Consider the following 19,916-nt stretch of genomic DNA (forward strand, 5'->3'; position numbering starts at 1 on the left):
TCAGCCCTAATCCATTTTGTTTCATCTTTGTGCAAATTCACACTAAGATGAATGGCAAAATAGTTAGAATTAATATCATGATTTTGTCATGCCTATTTCCTTTTTTGCTTTTCATGAAGTAACCAATAAACAAACTTTTAATAATATAGAATAATAGACAATATTTACCTATTGTCTGAGGTGTGAAAGATTTGTAATAAGATGGTCCTCTTGAACTATTTGTCAGATTCCTCACAGTTATATTTAAATTTATTTTCCTTGATGGTTGGAAATGCATTTGTGTCATATAGCATCCAATATTTTTCTTCCTTGCATTTTTTATATATTGCTGGCATGCAAAAACCTTTCCTACATGTCTGTGAGAAGGAAATATATATATATATATATATATATTTTTTTTTTTTTTTAATCAAAGACTTAGTTCAAAATCATGGTTTCATATTTATTTTGCTAAACATCCTTACTTGTATGAGAAAAAGATCTGGATATCTTCAGGAGCTTCTGCTTTGATGTGCCAGGTGCAATTGAAAAATGAAATGTTATATATGATGCACGAAAGATTCTGAATGTAAACTGCAACAAAGAAATGGTAAAAAGAAAGTCATGTTTACTGTAAATTGATTTCCGAGTAACAACCTGATGGTTGCCTTTACAAATCCATTATATTGGCTTATTTCTAGAAGCATGAAAAATTACTATGTGAGAAAAAATAGGTATTTTTGCTTTTTAGACAGTGAAGACTGGGAAGCATATCAGCTACTAACGTCAAAACCTTACTAACCCACTTAAAAATAAATTAAAATCTCTGATCATTTAAGAATTGCTGAAATAATGGGATACAGAAGGCAATCTTTATGATACATTAGTTGCTAGGGAAAATGAAAGGAGTGTTTGGGTCATACTGACATCTTGCTCAGCAGAGCTGGAGTTTTCTGAATCTGAAGACATTTAATAAAGGAAATAATTCTGTAATACCTCAAGGTATTATGAATCATATTCTTAACATATCAGTACAAAAAAAAAAAAAGTAGCAGAAGATAATAATGAGATTTCAGAAATTCTCCAAGTAAGACAGGAAATTATCATAAGTGCTTGAATGTCCTAACAACAAGCAGGAAATAGCTGACCTGGAGGTGCCTTGTAAGTAAATTCTGTCCAGTCACTCTCCTCAATTGTGTCTTCTGTTTCTTTTGCAAAAAGTTGTGTCTTAACTTTAGCATTAAAACCAGAGTGTAATTGAAGACGTATTATCTTTTCCTTCTCCTGCAGTCTTTCCTAAGAGGAGGAAGAAGAAATTCCAGGAAGGCAGACAGTCCCAAGTATTGAAAGAGAAATTATGCAAACTCATCTACTGAATAATACAATATATTATTTTACTTTACTCTTTACTCTGAAGAACTTACTTTCCTTTCCTTAGCGGTATTGAAGAACTTATAACTCAAAATATACTTCACAGTGTATTTCTTGATTTCTTCATTTGTCAGGTTATTGTTCCAGGACAAAATAACTCTTGAATCATCCTTGGTGGCCCACAGAACATTACGTAGCCTAAGTGCATCTGCAATTACAATGATATTACATAGAGAGAGGATCCTCCACTGTGTACACTAAGGAATTGTCTCTCAGCAAGGCTTGCATGCCCGGTAGCTCTACCATGACCTCTGTTCGTGCATGAAGGAGGAATTTCTGAGCTTTGCTGAATATGACTTTCAGTGATGGGAATCATGCTGCTCTTTGCAGCTCTCAAAATTCATTGATTCACTTTGGCCTGTCTTGGACACCTGTCCTACTGCAGGTCTCTGTTTCTCTGTCTGGGCTGTAGAAAGTGCCTTGACAAGTTCAGATTAGACATCTGGGAAGGTTAGCATAGGGTGAACTGTTAATAGTCTACTTACCCTTTATGTCTTCTTTTCCACTTGCCAGGATTGTGGAAAACAGTGTCTTATGTTGGAAAAAGCTTAATATCAGCAGGACAGGAATGACTGCAACGCGTGCCATAGCAAATGTTTTGGGCCGCAGGTCTGAGGAAACTGAGACTCTTTACTTCCAAGTTTGGTTGAAAATGTACTTAGAACATGATGTTTTCATTTTGCATCTGTGAAATATTAGGAAACTGTCACCTAGATGCTTAAAAGGTGTCTAAAGTACAAAAGGTAAATATGAAATGACATCTATTTGACAGGTCTTGTTGACTGGTGCCTACTGTTGCCAGAATGTTTGTATTCAAGCCCACTCTTTGACTGGGTGCCAGGGCCAGAGAGAACATGTGCCACAGAGCACTGGCTCTGAGTGACAGCACAGCTTTGATTGCAAGCCAACAGCACAGATATGACACCACTGACACTGCAAGTGCTTAGGCAGTTCCCACCTGACATAACCATGACAAAACTTAAGCCCAGTTGCTCTACTTGTATGTGTTATCTGGCCTCTTGTGACCGTAGAGAACTGTCATTTCTAGATTGTGACCTGGTTTAGGAGGATATGAACCTTAAGAGATGAATCCTGCCATTTGAAAAAGTATCAGCAAGAGAATTTCAGGTGTTTGCTAAATTTGGAATACAGTAAGCAAACAGATTCAGACTGATCAAAGTTGGTTTTAGCAAGACAACATTGTTATTTCTCTGAAGAGTCTCATTCAGAGGTTGCTTTAATGTAAAACAATATTTGATATCTTCTGTGTTTATATGCCTCCATGTTCAGAGACTTTCACTAACTGATTTATCTTGGCTGTGATTGTTTTCACTTTTAAACTCTCAGACACAGTGTATCCAGGGATCAGCACCTGGAGCCATATCAAAAGGGTCACAATACATTGGCTAATAAGTGGCACTGGTCATGTAGAGGAAAATATGTGCATGTTCAGCACATCAGAAAAATCTACAATGAGGTTTCCTGGAGAAAAGAAATACACATACACCTAAAATTACATACATATACAGATTAATTTATAATGCTGTTTTATCACAATGCAGTGAAAAAGAGGCCACTTAACGAATGCTGCCTTTGTTTATGAAATGCTGTGAAAAAATCATAGCAGAAAGCTGTAAGGCAGAGGTTTCCCCATGCTGTTCATTCTGGAGTGATCTCAGCTATAGCACCTGCAGCAGCTAGAGTGTGCAAATCACACTACGCACATGGCCAGCCAAAAAAAGAGTAAATTCTCCTGCTTGGTGTGCCCTGGTAAGAAGACAGTTCTAATTGTCTGGAGAGGGAAGGGGTGAGCTGTGCCATTATTGCTGTGCTCCTAGAACAGTATGGTGTGTGGCAAGAGGAAAACGTCAGGAAAAATATAAAATAAAAACAAAAAAAATTTTGATAGTGGCTCATCCCTCTCCATGGAATGCAGCAATCAAAAACAGTCCTAGGAACACATAAGTACTTTATTTAAATAAGCAGAAATGGAAAAATGAGGATGGAAAACACTAAGCAAGTTAAGATACCTGTGGCTAATATTAACATGAATTTTTTGAAAAAACAAGTCAAAAGGGGATGTGGAACAGGAAAAGGAACAAAATAAATCTTACAGTAGTAACGTCTTTTGGTGTTAGAAACAAAAATTGACATAATTTGTGCAGCAGTATTAATGCATTTATAGTTGGACACACAGGGGCAGACAAGGAAGCCTTTTAAAGCAAGTCTGAACAAGCTTAGAAAAAAGCCAACCAAACTGAGTCAAAGAAAGGCATTTCAGGTGAGAGCAGTGCTGTTTCCCCAAGGTGAGTTGCTCCTAGGAGTACCTTTTGTGCAGGACTGAGGGGCACTTCTCCACTCAGTGTGCAGTGAGCACGTGCGCCTTCTCCCACCGACGCCGTGATGCTGGACAGTGTGAGCAGGCTGCAAATAGGAGCAGGCAAATGCATGGAAAGCAGGTATGTGGAAAACTACCAAAAAAACTATTAGAGGTGCATGCACAAGGTCTCATCCCTAATTCAGCAGCTGTAGGTGCTGGGGGAATACTTAGGGAATGGGCTGCAGGAGGTGGCCAGAGTTGGGGATTATTTCTGAGTAACATCTCCTGTTCTCACTGCTGCAGGCAGAACAGCAGAAGGACAGCTGGGCTGACCCCACAGGGTATTCCTTATGTTTATATACAATTAATTAGTCCACAAAAAACAGTAAAGTGAAAGCACTGCAGCATAATTACACCCAAAGTGACCAGGAGGGAACAAAACCTGTCTATACATAAAAAGCTTTTGATTCACAACTTGTCAAAGAACACATATTTTCATTTATGCCAGCATAGATGAGTTGAAAGACAGAACATTTCTTCTCAGATGTATGCAGACAGGACTTTGTGTTCCTCATCCTGTGCTACAAAGAGGTTTGAGTTAGTATTTGGTGCTGAAATTCAGTCCATGATGTGCAAAATAAAATTCATTGTCTGACAATTTTTTTCTAATAAGATTCTCTGGCTCTTTTGTCTCTGAAAAAATGCACACTGGCCAAATATACTTGCAGACAGTCCAGTTAATCTAGTGAGAAAGAAATTATCTCAACAATCTAAATCATATAAAAAATAACAATAATGCAAAACAACAAACAAACAAAAAACCCCAAATTCTATCCAAGCTGTGTCCTGTCAAAAATGGGGCTTTAAAAAATACTGCACATATTTTCCACTTTTTTTTAATTTTTTTTTTTAATTTGTCCCATCTCTTTCATTCCCGAGCTTCAACTACAGCTGATACCTGTTGGTTGGTGCCCAGCAATGTCTGGTTTACAGTAGTTCATTGCTGGAGTGAAAGAAAGGGAATAGAACTGACAGGAGCTGCCAGCTCATCCACCACTGCAGCTGCAGATGTTGTTTGTACAAAACCCACCTGGTTAATTTGGGAAGTAGACAGAGAAAGAAAAATGAAAATAACTAAACTAGCTTCATAAAACTTAAAAGCTGTTAATTCAGTGACAGACTATTAAACTATTTATTTTTAAATCTGCATTATACGTGTTTGAATAAAGCTATTTTTGAAAAGTTTCTGGGGCTGATTATTATATCATCCTAAATGCAAAAGTTTTTCTTTTTAAGAAATAGCTTTTATATACATTTTTTAAAATAAATAGTAAAATTGTCAAAAAAGACAATTTGAGGTGGTCTTGAAAATTACATTATGTCAAATTTGGAAAGTAAATGCAACCATTAAACAATGAAATCTTTTATTCATTGTTCTAATGCACAGTCTTAAGTGAAGTGAATCACTGGGACTGTTTGTCTGATTAAGACTACCTAAAACTTAGACTTCATTTAAGGATGTCAGGGCATACTTTTCAACACTTCCCAACCCAAACCCATATTTAGTAGCAGAAAATGTAGAAATTTGTCAATAAATTATTAAATAAGCAATATAGGTCAAATGAAGTTTAAGTGTCTTGGTAGCTGAAGAGTCAAAAGAGGAGTACCATTTACATTCTTTTTTTCAAAACTTACCTTGGTCTTAATGCTTGTTAAACCGTGGGCACCTCTGCATCGTTTGGCCTGAGAAGGGGGACAGATCAGCACTGGAGAGTGTCTTGATGTAGGACTACAATGAGAAATCGATTCAAGAGACTTCCCTTTTTTCAAGGCACTCCCTCAGAAAAGCCCATTGCAAGGGCCACTTCCCACTGAGGGGCTGAAACACTCAATAAAACAAACACTGCCTGGAACCTCACCCAAGGTCTTTAGACCTCTAAGGAGACATATCTCTGCATCACTAACTCAGAAGTCAGAGCTGTTACTATTTTCCCCTTTTTATGTATATGGAAGAGAAAGATTTCAAAACTTTTAATGTACTTTAATAAGCTTTTCTATTTTAAGAAGAAGTCAGATTAAAGAAGAAATTAAGTCACACAAGTTCAAGTGTGACCTATGAAATTAAAATCCCAGAAAGATCCTACCCTGCTTGCCATTGTTCTGCTGGTTTTTAGTGGCTAATATGCATCTTTCAGTGTGCACCAAATTAGACCAAAAAAAAAAAAAAGTCACAGAACTAATAAGGAAAAAGAACAAATAAATCTTGCATCTTGAACAGGTTAAACTGTCTGTTTAACTCTTCTTATCTGAAGGCTTGCCCGGCCTAGTCTCTGAAATTGTCCTTTTAACTGGCTTGCTTTATAAAGTAAGTTAATTTCCAGTTATCACAAATGCAATTGCGAGACACAATGACAACTTACAAATGTCATTCTGGGCGGAGTTGACTGACGATAATAAGTGGGCTTGAAATCAACAACTTTGTCCAGACACACTGATATTTTGCATTCCAGCTTTCCATGTTAAGTTGGATTTGGACGGGCAATAATGGATAAAAATTGTAGTGGTTTTTTGGGGTTTTTTTGTTTGGTTGGTTTTTTTGGGTTTTTTTTTTGTTTTTTTTTGTTTTTGTTGGAACAAATATGACTTGGAACAGATATGACTCATTGTTCACATTAAAAAGTTTATTCACTAAGGGTCTGACCCCAGGTTTTGGTGCAAAAATGAACTTAAGATGTCAAGACTGCATTATTTATTGCCTTTTCAAAAAACGCCAAATTTAGACAAAATATTTCACAATCCCTACTATAAACGGCTGAGAGATCAAGTAATATAGTTTTTATTATTTGCTAGCTGGTGTGAACTTTTCCAGAGCATAGAAACTAGCCCTTCTTTGCTTTTCCCCATCTATGGGTACTGGACACACAGCAGAGAAATGCTGAAAAAGGAAGAATTCCATAAAACACCTTTGGGGCTTATTCAGTGAAGTGCTAAAAACCTAAAGATCTTCACTCTCATCTCAGGCAGAGGCTGTTACAGTTATGTATGGAAACAGTTTTATCCTTTCAGTATGTGTGTTAAAAATACATGTTTCAAAGAAAACACAAACAAATAAACAAATAAACAAAAAATCTAACTATAGAAATGTTAAAGAGAAGATCAATTAAATGTTTTGCTTGTTAATAGTAAAATCTTAAAAACAGCTGCTTTGTCTTTTGGGTGCCTCTTTCTTTAAATAAAATATTTTTGACAATGATTACTCTGACTGACTTATATCTAGATTTTCCTGATACATGGGTCCAATAAGTTACTCTTGATCTTAGATTAGAAGAGGATATGTTTAGGTCCATGTGTTTTTTCATTTTTTTGTTAAAGCTAGATAGTACAATTCAAGGTAAGGCTAAACCAACTTTACCTCAAGTGCTTGAAGCCAATTGCTTGCTTGTTCTGGTGTTAATCAGACATGATCTTATGGTGGGGATGTACAAAACCCACATTTTTCTAATGATGAACTAAGATAAAGGAAGGTAAATGCTTCTGGAGAACTCTGACTATATTTAGAAGTATGTCTTATTTAAGTGAGAAGAGTGTGACTTGGAATTTCAAATCCAATGGTAATAGTGGCAAACCTGACCAAAAGTCCAGTACTCAAATTTTTAAATGTAGAAAACTTCATTTCCCTTTGTGTCTTCTGTTTATTAGAAAAACATGAAAATTTTGTCTGGTTAAGGCGTGGTTTGTACTTTGAATTAATGGTAGCACCTCCACAATTGCAGTATGTTTCTTCCTCTTCTCTTACACCATAACTCACTGCCATTACTGACTTCAGAGAAAATAAGTTAATTACCTTACACACATTTTCTGCAGCTCTCTTAAAATTTTAAATAATTAAAGATTTTTATTTTATTTTTGAAATCTTCATATGTTGTTGATTTATTCAGGAAAGTAGGAATGGTAGTAATTTAACACTTTTTTTCCATCCGTGATAGACTCTTACACTGAGTTGTGTTAGGGTTTCAGTCTATCAAAGCGATGCATTGGAACCACGTGTGGATTTGGGCTGATCAAAACAGCAAGTCTTGTAATGAAAAATATCCCTAAAGCCAGTGCACTCTGCAGTTACTTCAGCAGGGTTTAGGTGCCTGTGGAAAGGAATGACTGCAGTGTTTAGTACTTGATAGCCCTTTCTGTCTCAGTCCTCTGAGCCCTGTGTGGGGCCAGTGAAGTCCCATGCTTGTGACTAAAGGACAAGGTCTTTCCCTTCTCACAGTCCCTGCAGTCTAGTTTGTTCTGTCAACACAGCTAGTGCTTGCAATCACATGCTGGGGATATTTGGGGTGCTCTTGAGTTCCACCTCTGTTTACACCAAGGGAGGAAGAGGGGGAAAACTCATCTTTTGCTTTGTACTGAAGTGAAAATGAAGTTTCAGAAATTTGGGCTGTTAGTAACACATTTCACTGCAAAGGAGTAGTGAGGAAGGCTTGAAGGATAGCAATAAGATAGAGGGAGTTTCCTGAAAGTGATACGTGCTTATTAACAGAAGGGAATTTTGAAATCACAGTTTTCTACTGCAGTGACTAGATTTCCACCATCTGGGTCTGTTAGTTCTGTTTTAAATCTGATCTCATGTTTGTGTTTCATATAATAAGGATGGCAGTTTTCATGCAGCCTTCTGCTCTGCATCTGCAGTCTCAAAATGTAACATTTCTTTTGTCATGGATTATTTTGTAATGCTTGTCAAACTATGTGTATGTACATACACCAGTGCCAGGCTTGAGAAGAGATCTCCTGGAGGAGACATCTCTTTATTTTCTGAAAATTATCAGCTGCAAGAAATAGCCAGCTGTTGACAGTGAAAGCCAGCCCTAGAGACAATGCCTCTGTTCCAGTTTCTTCCAAATCCTACAGGCAGAGATTTATGAGAGAGCAATGTTCAGGTTTCGGGTACAATGTAGGGTGTGGTGGTCTTCCATCAGGGTGAGAAAGAGTCCTATAAAGGAGTGCAATATATAGCCATGTTTGGCCTTGGCTAATCAAGAGGAATCAGTGAAAGATTTCAACTATAAGAACAGTGCTGTTAGTGTTGTGAGTACAAAACCATTAGACTAGATCAGACCCATTTAACACCTGCCTTAGGATATCCATTGCATTTAATGGGAGAGATGGAGGAGGGCATGAATGCATTAAAAAAGATCCCTAATCTTTCCTGGATGAGGAACTGAAGCACAGAGAGATTATACAAGTTTTCGAAATCACACCAGCTATATCTGAAATAGCTGATTGCTACTATTCTTTCATTTCCATTTTAAATTTAATGAACTACATAAAAAAACCTCCTAACACTGGTCAGAAGCTGATGCCTCATTACGCACACAAATTTCCTCCGGGATGATGGTCAGACTACTGATGCATCACAATAGTTGTGACTACAAGCAGCCTAAGAGAATAAGGCTTGAAAGAATGATTTATCCTTTATCATTAAAAAAATAGCCATGAATCCTCAATATTTCTAGAAATATATCCTTCTGTATTATTTCAAGGGAACTGGTGAAACATAGCCTAATACAGAGAAAATTCCTACGCCCTTCAGAATATATATATCATCACCTGATTATTAATTTGTGCAACTATTCCTGATCAGATATTCAGGTGCTGACAGCAGAATAGTTAATGTCTGCTCCCCCTGTTAGGATAAAGCCTTTAAAATAAGAAAAATTTTCTCCATTCTACTCCTTTCATGAATTATTGTTAAATTATCTCCATGTTGCTTCTATACAATTAATATAAGGATGTCCTTCAGAATTATTAATTCTATTTTTGTCCCTTGTTGGTATGCAGAAAACATTTCAGGTACTCAAAAACACTCCCTACAACATTTTTAAGCTTTGGGTCCTAATTTTCCTAATAATGCCACCATCAAGAAGTAGGACTGGCACTGGCAAAACATCTATTGATTTACAAGTAGTTACCAAAAATCTGCTTCCTGTCTAGATTTCTGATATTAAATAAAACATGTTGTAGTGCTCATATAAGGTGCTTGTGGCCTAACCAAAGATGACAACATATATGAGCAGATGGCATTCTCAATGAAGACAAATATGTCAATGTTCATTATAGAACCAAACATGGAGACAAAAAAAAGTCTATCCACCTGCTATAGCCATCATTCTAGGAAAAATTTTCTTTCCCTTGTAACACTCCTCCCAACCAAACTCTATCTGCCCAAGAGCACAACAGTGAACACTTTGTTCAACATTTAACACTCAGTTGATAGAAAAACAGACTCTCAGCCAAACAGTCTGGTGATATAAAATTTATCAGAGTCAGGCAGAGGGAAAATGTCCATCCATCTGCCAAGTGAAAGTAAATAAACTACTTGTTTGTGGAACAACTTTTGCTCAGTTTCAAAATATGTCAGCTTCTTCACAACTGAACCATCTAAGAAAATAATTTCTCTTGGTCACTTCACCCAGAGATATTCAGAAATTCATTCTGTATTAGAGAAAGACACATTTCTAGGCACTCTGCTCATCAATATTAATTATTGGTCAACACTGATAGTTGTGCTTGTTCAAACTCCTTATTGCTAACCTGGAGCTCATTAATACAAATTCTTCCATTGAGGTCTGTAGTTATGATATTTTATGAAAAATCTTTTGTTAATATTTTTCCCTCTTGGGAAGCTGAAGAGCTTCAGGAAAGAAATGTAAACAATAACTATCTGCTGCTGTGGAATGCAACAGGTGCATCTGTGATTGGTGGATGTTAGTTGTTTCTAATTAAGGGCCAATCACAGATGCAGCTGGCTCAGACTCTAGAGGAGTCACAAGTCTTTGTTATTCATTTTATTCTTGTTCTTTCTAGCTTTCTAATGAATTTTTTTTCTGTCTGTTCTTTTAGTATAGTTTTAATGTATTATTTTAATATAATATATATAATAATGTAATAAACCAGCCTTCTGAAACATGGAGTCAGAGCTCACATCTCCACACATGGGGCACCAAGAACGACAGAGGTCTTGTGTTGTCTCAGCCTCTGCTCAGGCCAATACACTGAGAAAGAAAGCCCCGTGAAAGGCAGTTTTGAGAGACTCGAATATTAAAATGGTTGATGACTCAAAACAACAGGTCATTTGCAAAATCTTCAGGTGCTTTGACTACCTTGACCATGCCCAAGGTAATCATCCTGGTGCAGAGAATGTGAGCCACCACCCCCAGAGGCTACAAGCTGGGGTTTGAGCCAGGTAAGGGAAGAGGCCTGTAAGAAGCAGATGGTGTGAGGTGAGATAGTGCTTTTACCATGTCATGTGTCCTCCCTTACACAAAGGACTCCGTGAAAACTCCCTCCCAGGTACTGGGGCATTCAGATGTGGCCTGAAGATATTTATCCCATCTGATGGGCCATAATTGGCTCAACTAAGGTGAGACAGAGGCAGCTGAAATAAACCACCGAAGACCCCTTACTGCCTCCTGATCCACAGTCTTGCATCAGACAGTGGAAGACTCTGCCCCATGGGTGGTGTCTGAGCATTCTAACTGAGCCTGAGCATATATTGATGCACTGAGTTTTGTGGTTTTTGGGTTTCCACCATCCCCAATGGATCAAGACTGTGACCATCACTTTGAAAAATGCGCATGAGGGATATCAAAATTGCAACCATCAAGTCTTGTTTTGGGGTCCATAGGTGGTGATATCTTTCTACTCTTATCCTTTCTTTCTTTGCCCTTATACATTTTCTTAAGCGTTATTTTTATGCTTTTATATTACTATGGATAATAACCAAAACCTGCTTTCCATTGCAACCAAGAGAAAGAATAAACCCTGCCTATTTATATTTCTATTATTTATATTTCTGTTATTTATATTTCTATTATTTCTATTATTTATATTTATATTCACCTATCAGTCAATGTCATTTCACTCTAATCTCCCTGGATTGGATTGTAACAGCAGTGAGATTTGAAACAACTATATTCTCACCCAAAAGATTGACCTATCTACAGATGCTGTTGTTTGTCATCAGTAAAATAAAAAATAGCCAGGAAATATTTTGATAAAGTCCTAAAATGTTACATCATTAATAAATATGTTTTATTCTAAATTTTAGAAAGATTTGTAATGAGAGCCATTCTGCACCTGTGCCTCAAAATAGCTTGCGAGTGCAAAGTGGGAGTTATTTTTCAGTATCCCAGTGGAGGGAACTTGACTTTTCTGACTAAAATATAATTTTTTGCTTGAGGATTGATAAAAAGCAATGAGGGTGGAGGAGAAGCTGGGTTTAAATCTGTCAGACAGAGAAAGGCTGCTCCAGCACAGAGAAATGAGGGAGGGCTCCTGCCTCTGGAAACTTGAGAGAAGGGAGTGAATTGTGCTGACATTCTAAAAAGGAATGTTGTTAGGACTTACCTTTGGCAGAGGTTCACAGCGGTTTCAGTCCATCCATGGTTTTCAGTGCCCCAAGAAGGACACATGCTTTTCTGATGGAGAAGATGAGAGGATGCAGCCCTCTATGACGCTACTTCAACTGTGAAGCTTATATAATTCCCCATTTAGAGTTCTGGGAAGTCCCGATAAGACATACTTTTCATTCTGAGATGATTCCTCAAACCCACTATGGATCAAGCTTGCCTTAACATTTTCAAATCCTTTTCGGCATTCTGTCCAGTGTTACTTCCCTTTTCCCATAGATCAACTTACTCACCTCCTTGTGTGCAATCAGATCAGCCAATTGGTAAATCAGTCAGATCTCTGCCCTTTCAGTCACAGACGTTACTTTCTTTTCCCCCAGCCCTTGCCAGTGCACTTTATCATGCAAGCACTACCACCAGCTCTATTGACATCAGAGTTCGCACGTTTCCCCTGCTGATTCAGGATGGTCATCACTCTTTTAAACTGTTCCCTGCACTAGGCTGAGTCACACTAATTTAGCCACTTCCACTTAATTTTTATCTGGCAAGCGTGTGTGGCTAAACGTTTATCTTCCTTTTAAACCATTGCTCCTTAGTTTAACAAGATATTGTTTCTGAGGAAACATAGAATCATAGAATGGTTTGGGTTGGAAGGGCCCTCAAAGATCATCTCATTCCTCCCCCTGCCATGGGCAGGGACATCTTCCCCTAGACCAGGTTTCTTCAAACTCCAACAGAACCAGCCTTTAACACTTCCAGGGGTGGTGAGTCCATAACCTCTAAGGACAACACGTTACAGTGATTCACCACTCCCTCAGGAAAGAATTTCTTCAAACCTATCCATCTAAGTCTACCATCTTTCAATTTAAAGCCATTGCTTTGTCTCAGGTAGGTTTACCAATACCTTCAGGAGAACTTTCTAAAGAGGTGTTTTTCTCTTAGAGCCATCCCTTCTGCTGGGTGAAATACTAACATTGATTATCTCCCATTAGATCAGACCTATGATTATATGGCTGAGTTTTGTACGTGTCCTTTGAACAAAAATATTAGCCAAATCGGGAAAAATTGTGGTCAACAGGTCAGTAAATAAGGCTGCCAAACTTGAAAAGCACATGCCAATGTAGCAAAGATGGACTGCAGTCAGGGATCTTTTCTGCTTCCTTTACAGCTAAAAACTGAGATACTTTAATAGAGTGACTGCCCTCAATATGGGTGGAAAGCACACTAAGAGCTATTCAATATTTAGGGTTTTAAGAGCACTGTATCTTTTCTAAAAATCTCAGGAAAAATTAGATCAATTAGATCAATTAGAAAAATTAAGGGAAAATAGTTGTTTAAAAGACTTGGAAAAAAAAGAAAAGCAGAATTTGCTTGGATAGTGTATCTCACAAACTTCAACGATGAATCAACGAATGAGGTGCATCTAAGAATAAAAATAGCTCAAATGCAGAACATCACTACTAGAACATGATAAGCCCAAGTCTTCTACGAAATACAGAAAGGCAGAGGAAGCACATAATTGATTTACTTCCTTAATATTTTCTCACACAAAACTCAGAGTAGCCTAGACTGGAAGTGACTTTAGCAAAATTCTCTATGAGAAAGAGTACAATACGGAGTGGAAAAAAAATGCAAGTACCTATGTGCTGTAGAACCACAATTTCAGACTGATGCATATCATCTTTCTAGGAATAATCAGGTAAATGTCACTGTAACTTGAAAGGCAAAGGAATTCTGTAATAAAGAATTTTCAATCTTTTCTGTCAAGATATTTTTATCTACACAAATCAAATTCAGCTATCATTATTTTCAATTAAAATAAATACACTCTGATAAAACAGCACCCTCCTCACCCTGTTCATTTTCACCCAGAAAGAATACATTTCTGTTCACAGAGTTTAAAATTAGCACAGAATCTCGTAACTAAATTATAGGTGAATACAATATGCAGTTTTAATCTACACTTTAGAAATTAATCCCATCTTTGAAGTCTGCTGCTTTGAAGTCCATACAGCCACTGTACGGAGATTTAATTCTGGAAAAAAAATACTTAATATTAAAATAAAATCTAGGACTAGGAAATAATGATATTGGTAGCTCAAAACCTTTATTTATTCTGATACAGAAATTGGCTGGATAGAAACCTTCTAGTACAGTTTTGAGTAGTAGAAAACAGGAATTTTTATTGCAGCGTGCTGGTCACTGCGAGGATATTTCCTCTAATCAAATGTGCTGAGCATCAGATGGACAGAGATTGTACTGATTACATATTCATTAGCTATCCCCACCTCCTTGATTTTATTTTACATAATCACACCCCTTATGGGAAGCCCTTAGGCTGTTCTTTGGGCTATCTTCAATTCCTGGTGTCCTTTTTAGGTGGCTGTTCCTCAATCCCTGCATTTGAGTAAGCACAATATCATTGTTTTGCATAACTACTGCTCTGTCAGGCTTGCAGAGCTGAGCTGGCATCCTGCCTGCATTTTGCATGATTTCTGTCTGCCTAAGTTACATCCTTTATCTATTTCTTCAAGGCTGTGTTTTTCTGTTCTACTATCCTTGATAAGAGTAAGATGTTATTCTGTTCTACTGTCCTTATCAAGTGAGGAAAATGCTGTTCTGCCTCACTGTCCTTATCAAAACTATTTCAAATTTTCCACTTTTTAAACAATTTGTTGTACATCAAGAGGAAGCCTAAGGTGAAATGTTAACACCACAATAAATATCCACTTTGGCTGGAGGCTGGATTTAGGTTTCAAATTGTGGTAGACTCCAACTCCAGTGTGGATTATTGCCTGATAACAAATAAACCAGTTTGGTTCTGCAATGAATATATCAACCCTGTAGTTTCTTTCAAACTACTGTTCAATTACTATTTCTATCATTGCATGAATAAAAATGAGTCTACTATAAGTACCTTTACTTGGTGCAAAGTTTTCCTTCACAGTATAACCTTGTGTGACCTGGAGATCTCTGTTCCTACCCAGACAACTGCAAATATATAGAAATGGATGTTTCCATATCTGAGTCACAATCTGAAATACTAGTTCAGATGCATGAGCTTTGGAGAGTGTTTACTGCAATCACATTTTATAAAATACCAAAATCCAACACTGGTTTTGATTAGACGGGATATTCAAACATTGTCTAGTCCAACTCTGCACCCAACCTGATCTTGAACACTTCCAGTGAGGGAGCATCCACAGCTTCTCTGAGCAATTTGCTCACAGATGTTAGGGATTGCCCAAACCTGGGACAAGGACCTTGTTAATTCCATGAAGTTTACATGAGCCCGCTCCTCCAGGCTCCAAGCTGCCAGGCCTCAAGCCTCCCTCTGGATGACATCCCCTCCCTCTAATGCAACAACGGCACCACTCAGCCTGGTGCCATCCACAAACTCACTGAAGGGTGCCCGTGACCCCACTGCCTGTGGCACTGCTGAAGAGGTAATATGGTGCTCAACCAGGCATGGACCTTTGTGGGACACCACTTGTTACTGGTTTCCACTTGGGCATTGAGGCACTGACTCTAAGTCTTTGGATAAACCCATCCAGCCCATCCAGATCTAACCATCCATCTGTCAAACTGAAGTCTCTCCAACCTAGAGGCAAGGCTGTTGAGGGGGACAATATCAGAGGACTTACAGAAGGGATTTACTTCGGGGTGATTTGAAACTGAGTTTGAAATGTGTGGATAGAAACGTGTTTTAGACCCAAGGCTGCTACTTACAGAAAAATTTTCCTTCTGAAATAGGGTGTGTTTTTTCAGTATTTGTAGGGGGGAGAATAAAAGCAGAATAAAACAGACACGAACCAAAGAACAGAATGTCTAAATAAGGGATGACCGAGTACCACCAAGAAGGAAAATTATGCCCTCAGAAATCTCCAAGTGGCCTTCATCTTGTATGCAGGGAGTGCCTTGCTGCTTTCCAGGCTCAGTGAGTAATCAGCCTTTTTTTCTGTTACTAGGGGAGATTCTCAAAGTGGCCACATGATGGTAGCCTAGGATCAGGTACAAACAAGCTAAATCAAGAAAGTAAAGGAAATAAGGAGGAAAACTAATACTTGTAAACTAAAACAAATATCTGGATGCATCATCCCCACACAGTGAGAACCTAAGCTTTAATTCAGCTTTCAGGTATTGTAATATCCAGAATAGAACTGCCAAGTGTACCTACAGTGATAGCCCTGTACTGAGACCTGCTGTGTTTGGTGCTCTTTGGTCCTCTTACAGACAAATATATATCTAGCAAACTTCTGCTTACACTTTCCTTCCTGCTTCTACATACCTCACATAAAAGGTGACTAGTTTAAAATAGATTAAACCAGAGCAAAGAAATCAGAAATGAAGCAAAGATTCTATTTTGATTATTAACCTCTTCATTACTATAACTGCAATGTTCACACTTGGCATTACCTATGAAAAAGACTAAATTAAAATTGTGGAATTCTTATGTTTTAAATTAAAGGATACAAAACTATTCATATAAAAGTTGTACACTTATTCTGGTTTTAAAAAGAATACAGATTGACCCAAAAAGCCTGTGGTAAAATGTGCTGGTCTTGAAAAGGATGCCATTAGACTGCTCTGGCATGCAACTCCCCTCCCTTTCATTAAGCAAATCAAATCAAATCAAATCAAATCAAATCAAATCAAATCATCCTTCAGACTGCATAGCAGCTAAGAAGAACTTCATCATCAGGTTGCCTGGCTTAGTGAAGTCATCCATGTCTAGGTCAAACACTGCTATGAAACTCTAACTGACAAGACTGGGATGCTTGTGTTGTACCCCAAATCCTCTGCAGAGGTGAATTTGGGTATAACCATGAAGTCTTACATTCCATACAATTAATTAAATTGCCTACACTGAAGCTGATAGAATGTTGTTTACTGTGTATAAATATTGAAGATTCCACCTTTTCCAATCTATATTAAAAAATTTATTAAGAAAAATTACTTGAAAATAAATTAAGTCTTTTATTCCAGCTCAGCTCCTGGTAACCTCATTCCCTGTTGCAGTTACACCATCACCCAACTTCTCTAGTACTGGGACTCAGGGTTCCAAGAATAATACTGTTCTGAGAACAGAACAGCGTCCAGTTTCAAGAATTACAGAAACTGAGTAGTTACAAAAGTCTCGGCATTATCACGGTCCTCCAGCAGACCTCTTTCAATTCCTCTACAGAGCAGCAATCAGAAGTCTTTACTTCTGCAGGTCCTGAAATGAAATGTCATAGCAGGGTACATGATAGTGTCTTGCCGTTTACTCTATGAATAAAATTGAGGAATTGAGACCTAAAGAAGAGGAAATATCTCAAGAACCATCCCCTACCTATTCCTTCTCTGCCCAGTATAACAGCAAGAACAAAGACTGATGGGAATTAAGATGTACAACACACAGACAAACAGAAGGAAGACAGATTTTATATAGTTTACCTCTCTTCCAGTGAGATATAACACCAAAGAGTAGTACACTCAGTGAACATTATGAATAATGAGATTTAAATGCTGTTGTCTACTTTAATGACTTCATTTTTCTGTTAAAAATATTTAAAGATGAAGAAGGACAGAGGGCTCTGTACTCAGACTGTACTATGGAGTATATGAAAAGGCAGGTCCTGTGCTTCTCAGTTCTAGGACACCAGCACAGACAAGTGACATACTGTTGGTTTGGTACACTCAGGACATTTCATACATACAGAAGCTTTTCCTGATCTGTGCATTGAATTTACCCAACCCAGAAAAATGTGGACACAAAGCAGGAAGGCTGTTGAGACTGGTGACATGGTCTTTTACCCACCTCCAGGGAACGAAGCTGGCTAGTGCAAAGCTGGGAGCAGCTCTTCTGCAGGCCAGAGCAGTGGGCTGATACTCTTGTACATGGCAGTATCCCTAAGCAATAAGCAGAAAACAGTGGAATGGATTGAAGCAATGATAACTGGCCTTCACCCGAGCCAGAAGGAAGACCCATGTTCACCTGTCCTTCAGGTGGTGGTGCCCTGTACAAACATTTATATGAAAAATGTGTGACAGAAAAGACTGAAAATTATGTGAATGCAGTAATGAAGAGGCTGTCCCTCTATTCCGACCTTTGTCCCAAGGCCGGGAGGGACCCTGCTTCTCCCCATGGTTTAACGGAAGTAAGGATAAGGGAAATGAGTCAATGAAATCACATTGTCAAAACATGCAAAAATACACCAAGGCAAACTCATAGTTTCTATCCTTCTTGTTCTCCATTCCTGTAAACACCACAGGGAAACAGATCTCAAGGACAAGGTAGGTTTAATATTGTCTGGTTTTCTTTTCTATTTTCTTTTCTGTTTCTCCTTTATTTTACTCCAAAGAAGCTAGGAAGGAAATATTGAGTTTTGTCATTTCTGCTAGTCTTAATGTTAAAATAACTGTGAGGGTTGGATAGACACTACCTGATGGCAAATGCCTGCTTTCCTCTGATGAATGTCTTAGCCAATATTTTGATGGCGTATTTTTTCTACAATCTGAAAATAATAGTATAATTATATTTTAAAATTTGCAGTTTCCAATGTTACTGGTCTCATCCACATAGCAGTATTTTGTTTGTTAAGTTAAACATGAATTACAGAATTAGAGAGCCTGTGTTACTGTCTCTTGAAAACACAGTCAAATTGGAAATTTTGGATTTTAGGTCTTTGCATCCATAGAGCAAAATTACTAAATGGAGTGAACTCTTTTAGAAGTACTGCATTTAGGCACCAGTAGAATGTCAGTGTCTTTTCTCTTTCATGATTTTAATACTTTAGAAGATTTCATATACACAAATTCCCTGAAAATCCTGCAGGAACGCAGACATAATGTTAGCACATCCAACGTAGCACACCCTCATAGCACACCCAACATGGAAACAGTAATTCAGTTTCATATTTTCCAACTGACAATAATGTCTTTCAAAATCTTTCAGGAGCAAAGCTGGGAAATTAATCTCAGAGGTCTAGTTTAATGTACTATATTCAAAACAGACTTTCCCTTAACAAAAAAAATAGTCATATTAAAAACAAAGTATAAGTTTTGGGTTTGTTTTTTTTTTTCAGTTACAAACCTTCCTTTTCATTGGCTATAAAAATCATAGTGGGATGAAAATATGAAAAAATATATGGCTTTGTGTTACTTATATCAGCAGGTTACCGGACAGTTTTTATTCTCATCTAATCACCTCTAGAATCAACATAGATGAGACTGGACACTGCAGCAGCATTTCAGCTTTTGAATTCCTAACACAACTACCCCCTGTGCAAGGGTTCAGGCTTCTCTGAGAAATAACTTGTGCTGTAGCACAGAGTCTAGCAGTAGCCAATTTTCATAGAAAATTTATAAACTACGGTACAGGAAGGAAACAACTTCACACAGAAATACTTTGATTTTCCTAAAGATTTTCATCAATAATCTGCACAGGAACTATTTGAGATGTGGAAGGAAGTTTGAAATGTCTCTGAGGAAAATAGTACTGTTCTCCTGCAACTGTTTTCCTAAAGAGAAGCAGCACGTGATACTTGCATAGGTATAAGAATGAGGAGAAAAAGACATTTTCAATAATAAATTTTCAGTTGAGAAAATAATAGTGGCAGTATTTTTGTTTAGTAATTACATGTGAATTTCAGATGAGGTAAGAATGGAAAGGAACGAATCCTCTTGGATTTAGCTGATAGAGGTGGATAGCTCAGAATTAGAGAGATTCCTCTGAGCTATATTTTCAGTGAATGGAAAAAAGTAAATATGGTAAAGTCCTTATTCATCTTGTCCTAGAA

General features: G+C 37.6%; 1 protein-coding gene across 4 annotated transcripts in view; it reads right to left on the reverse strand.

Annotated features, from left to right (window-relative positions):
- The window catches only part of LOC121354082 (interleukin-5 receptor subunit alpha-like), a 58,388-nt gene that overhangs the window by 12,203 nt on the left and 26,269 nt on the right, over positions 1-19,916 (reverse strand). For 2 of the 4 annotated variants that reach the window (XM_041468437.1, XM_041468436.1), the window contains exons 2-7: positions 5,426-5,519; positions 1,896-2,095; positions 1,404-1,558; positions 1,128-1,275; positions 465-573; positions 169-356 (exon numbers count right to left, since the gene is read on the reverse strand). In XM_041468437.1, the coding sequence (XP_041324371.1) occupies positions 169-356; positions 465-573; positions 1,128-1,275; positions 1,404-1,558; positions 1,896-1,998 (703 nt within the window). In that variant the 5' untranslated portion in view covers positions 1,999-2,095; positions 5,426-5,519. Of the gene's footprint in view, positions 1-168; positions 357-464; positions 574-1,127; positions 1,276-1,403; positions 1,559-1,895; positions 2,096-3,737; positions 3,835-5,425; positions 5,520-12,133; positions 12,173-17,935; positions 18,028-19,916 lie in introns of those variants that run through there. The other 2 variants (XM_041468435.1, XM_041468439.1) reach the window with 2 other exon arrangements.

The sequence above is a fragment of the Pyrgilauda ruficollis genome, unplaced genomic scaffold (genome assembly GCF_017590135.1).
Source record: "Pyrgilauda ruficollis isolate IOZ18807 unplaced genomic scaffold, ASM1759013v1 scaffold22, whole genome shotgun sequence".
Classification (NCBI taxonomy): Eukaryota; Metazoa; Chordata; class Aves; order Passeriformes; family Passeridae; genus Pyrgilauda; species Pyrgilauda ruficollis.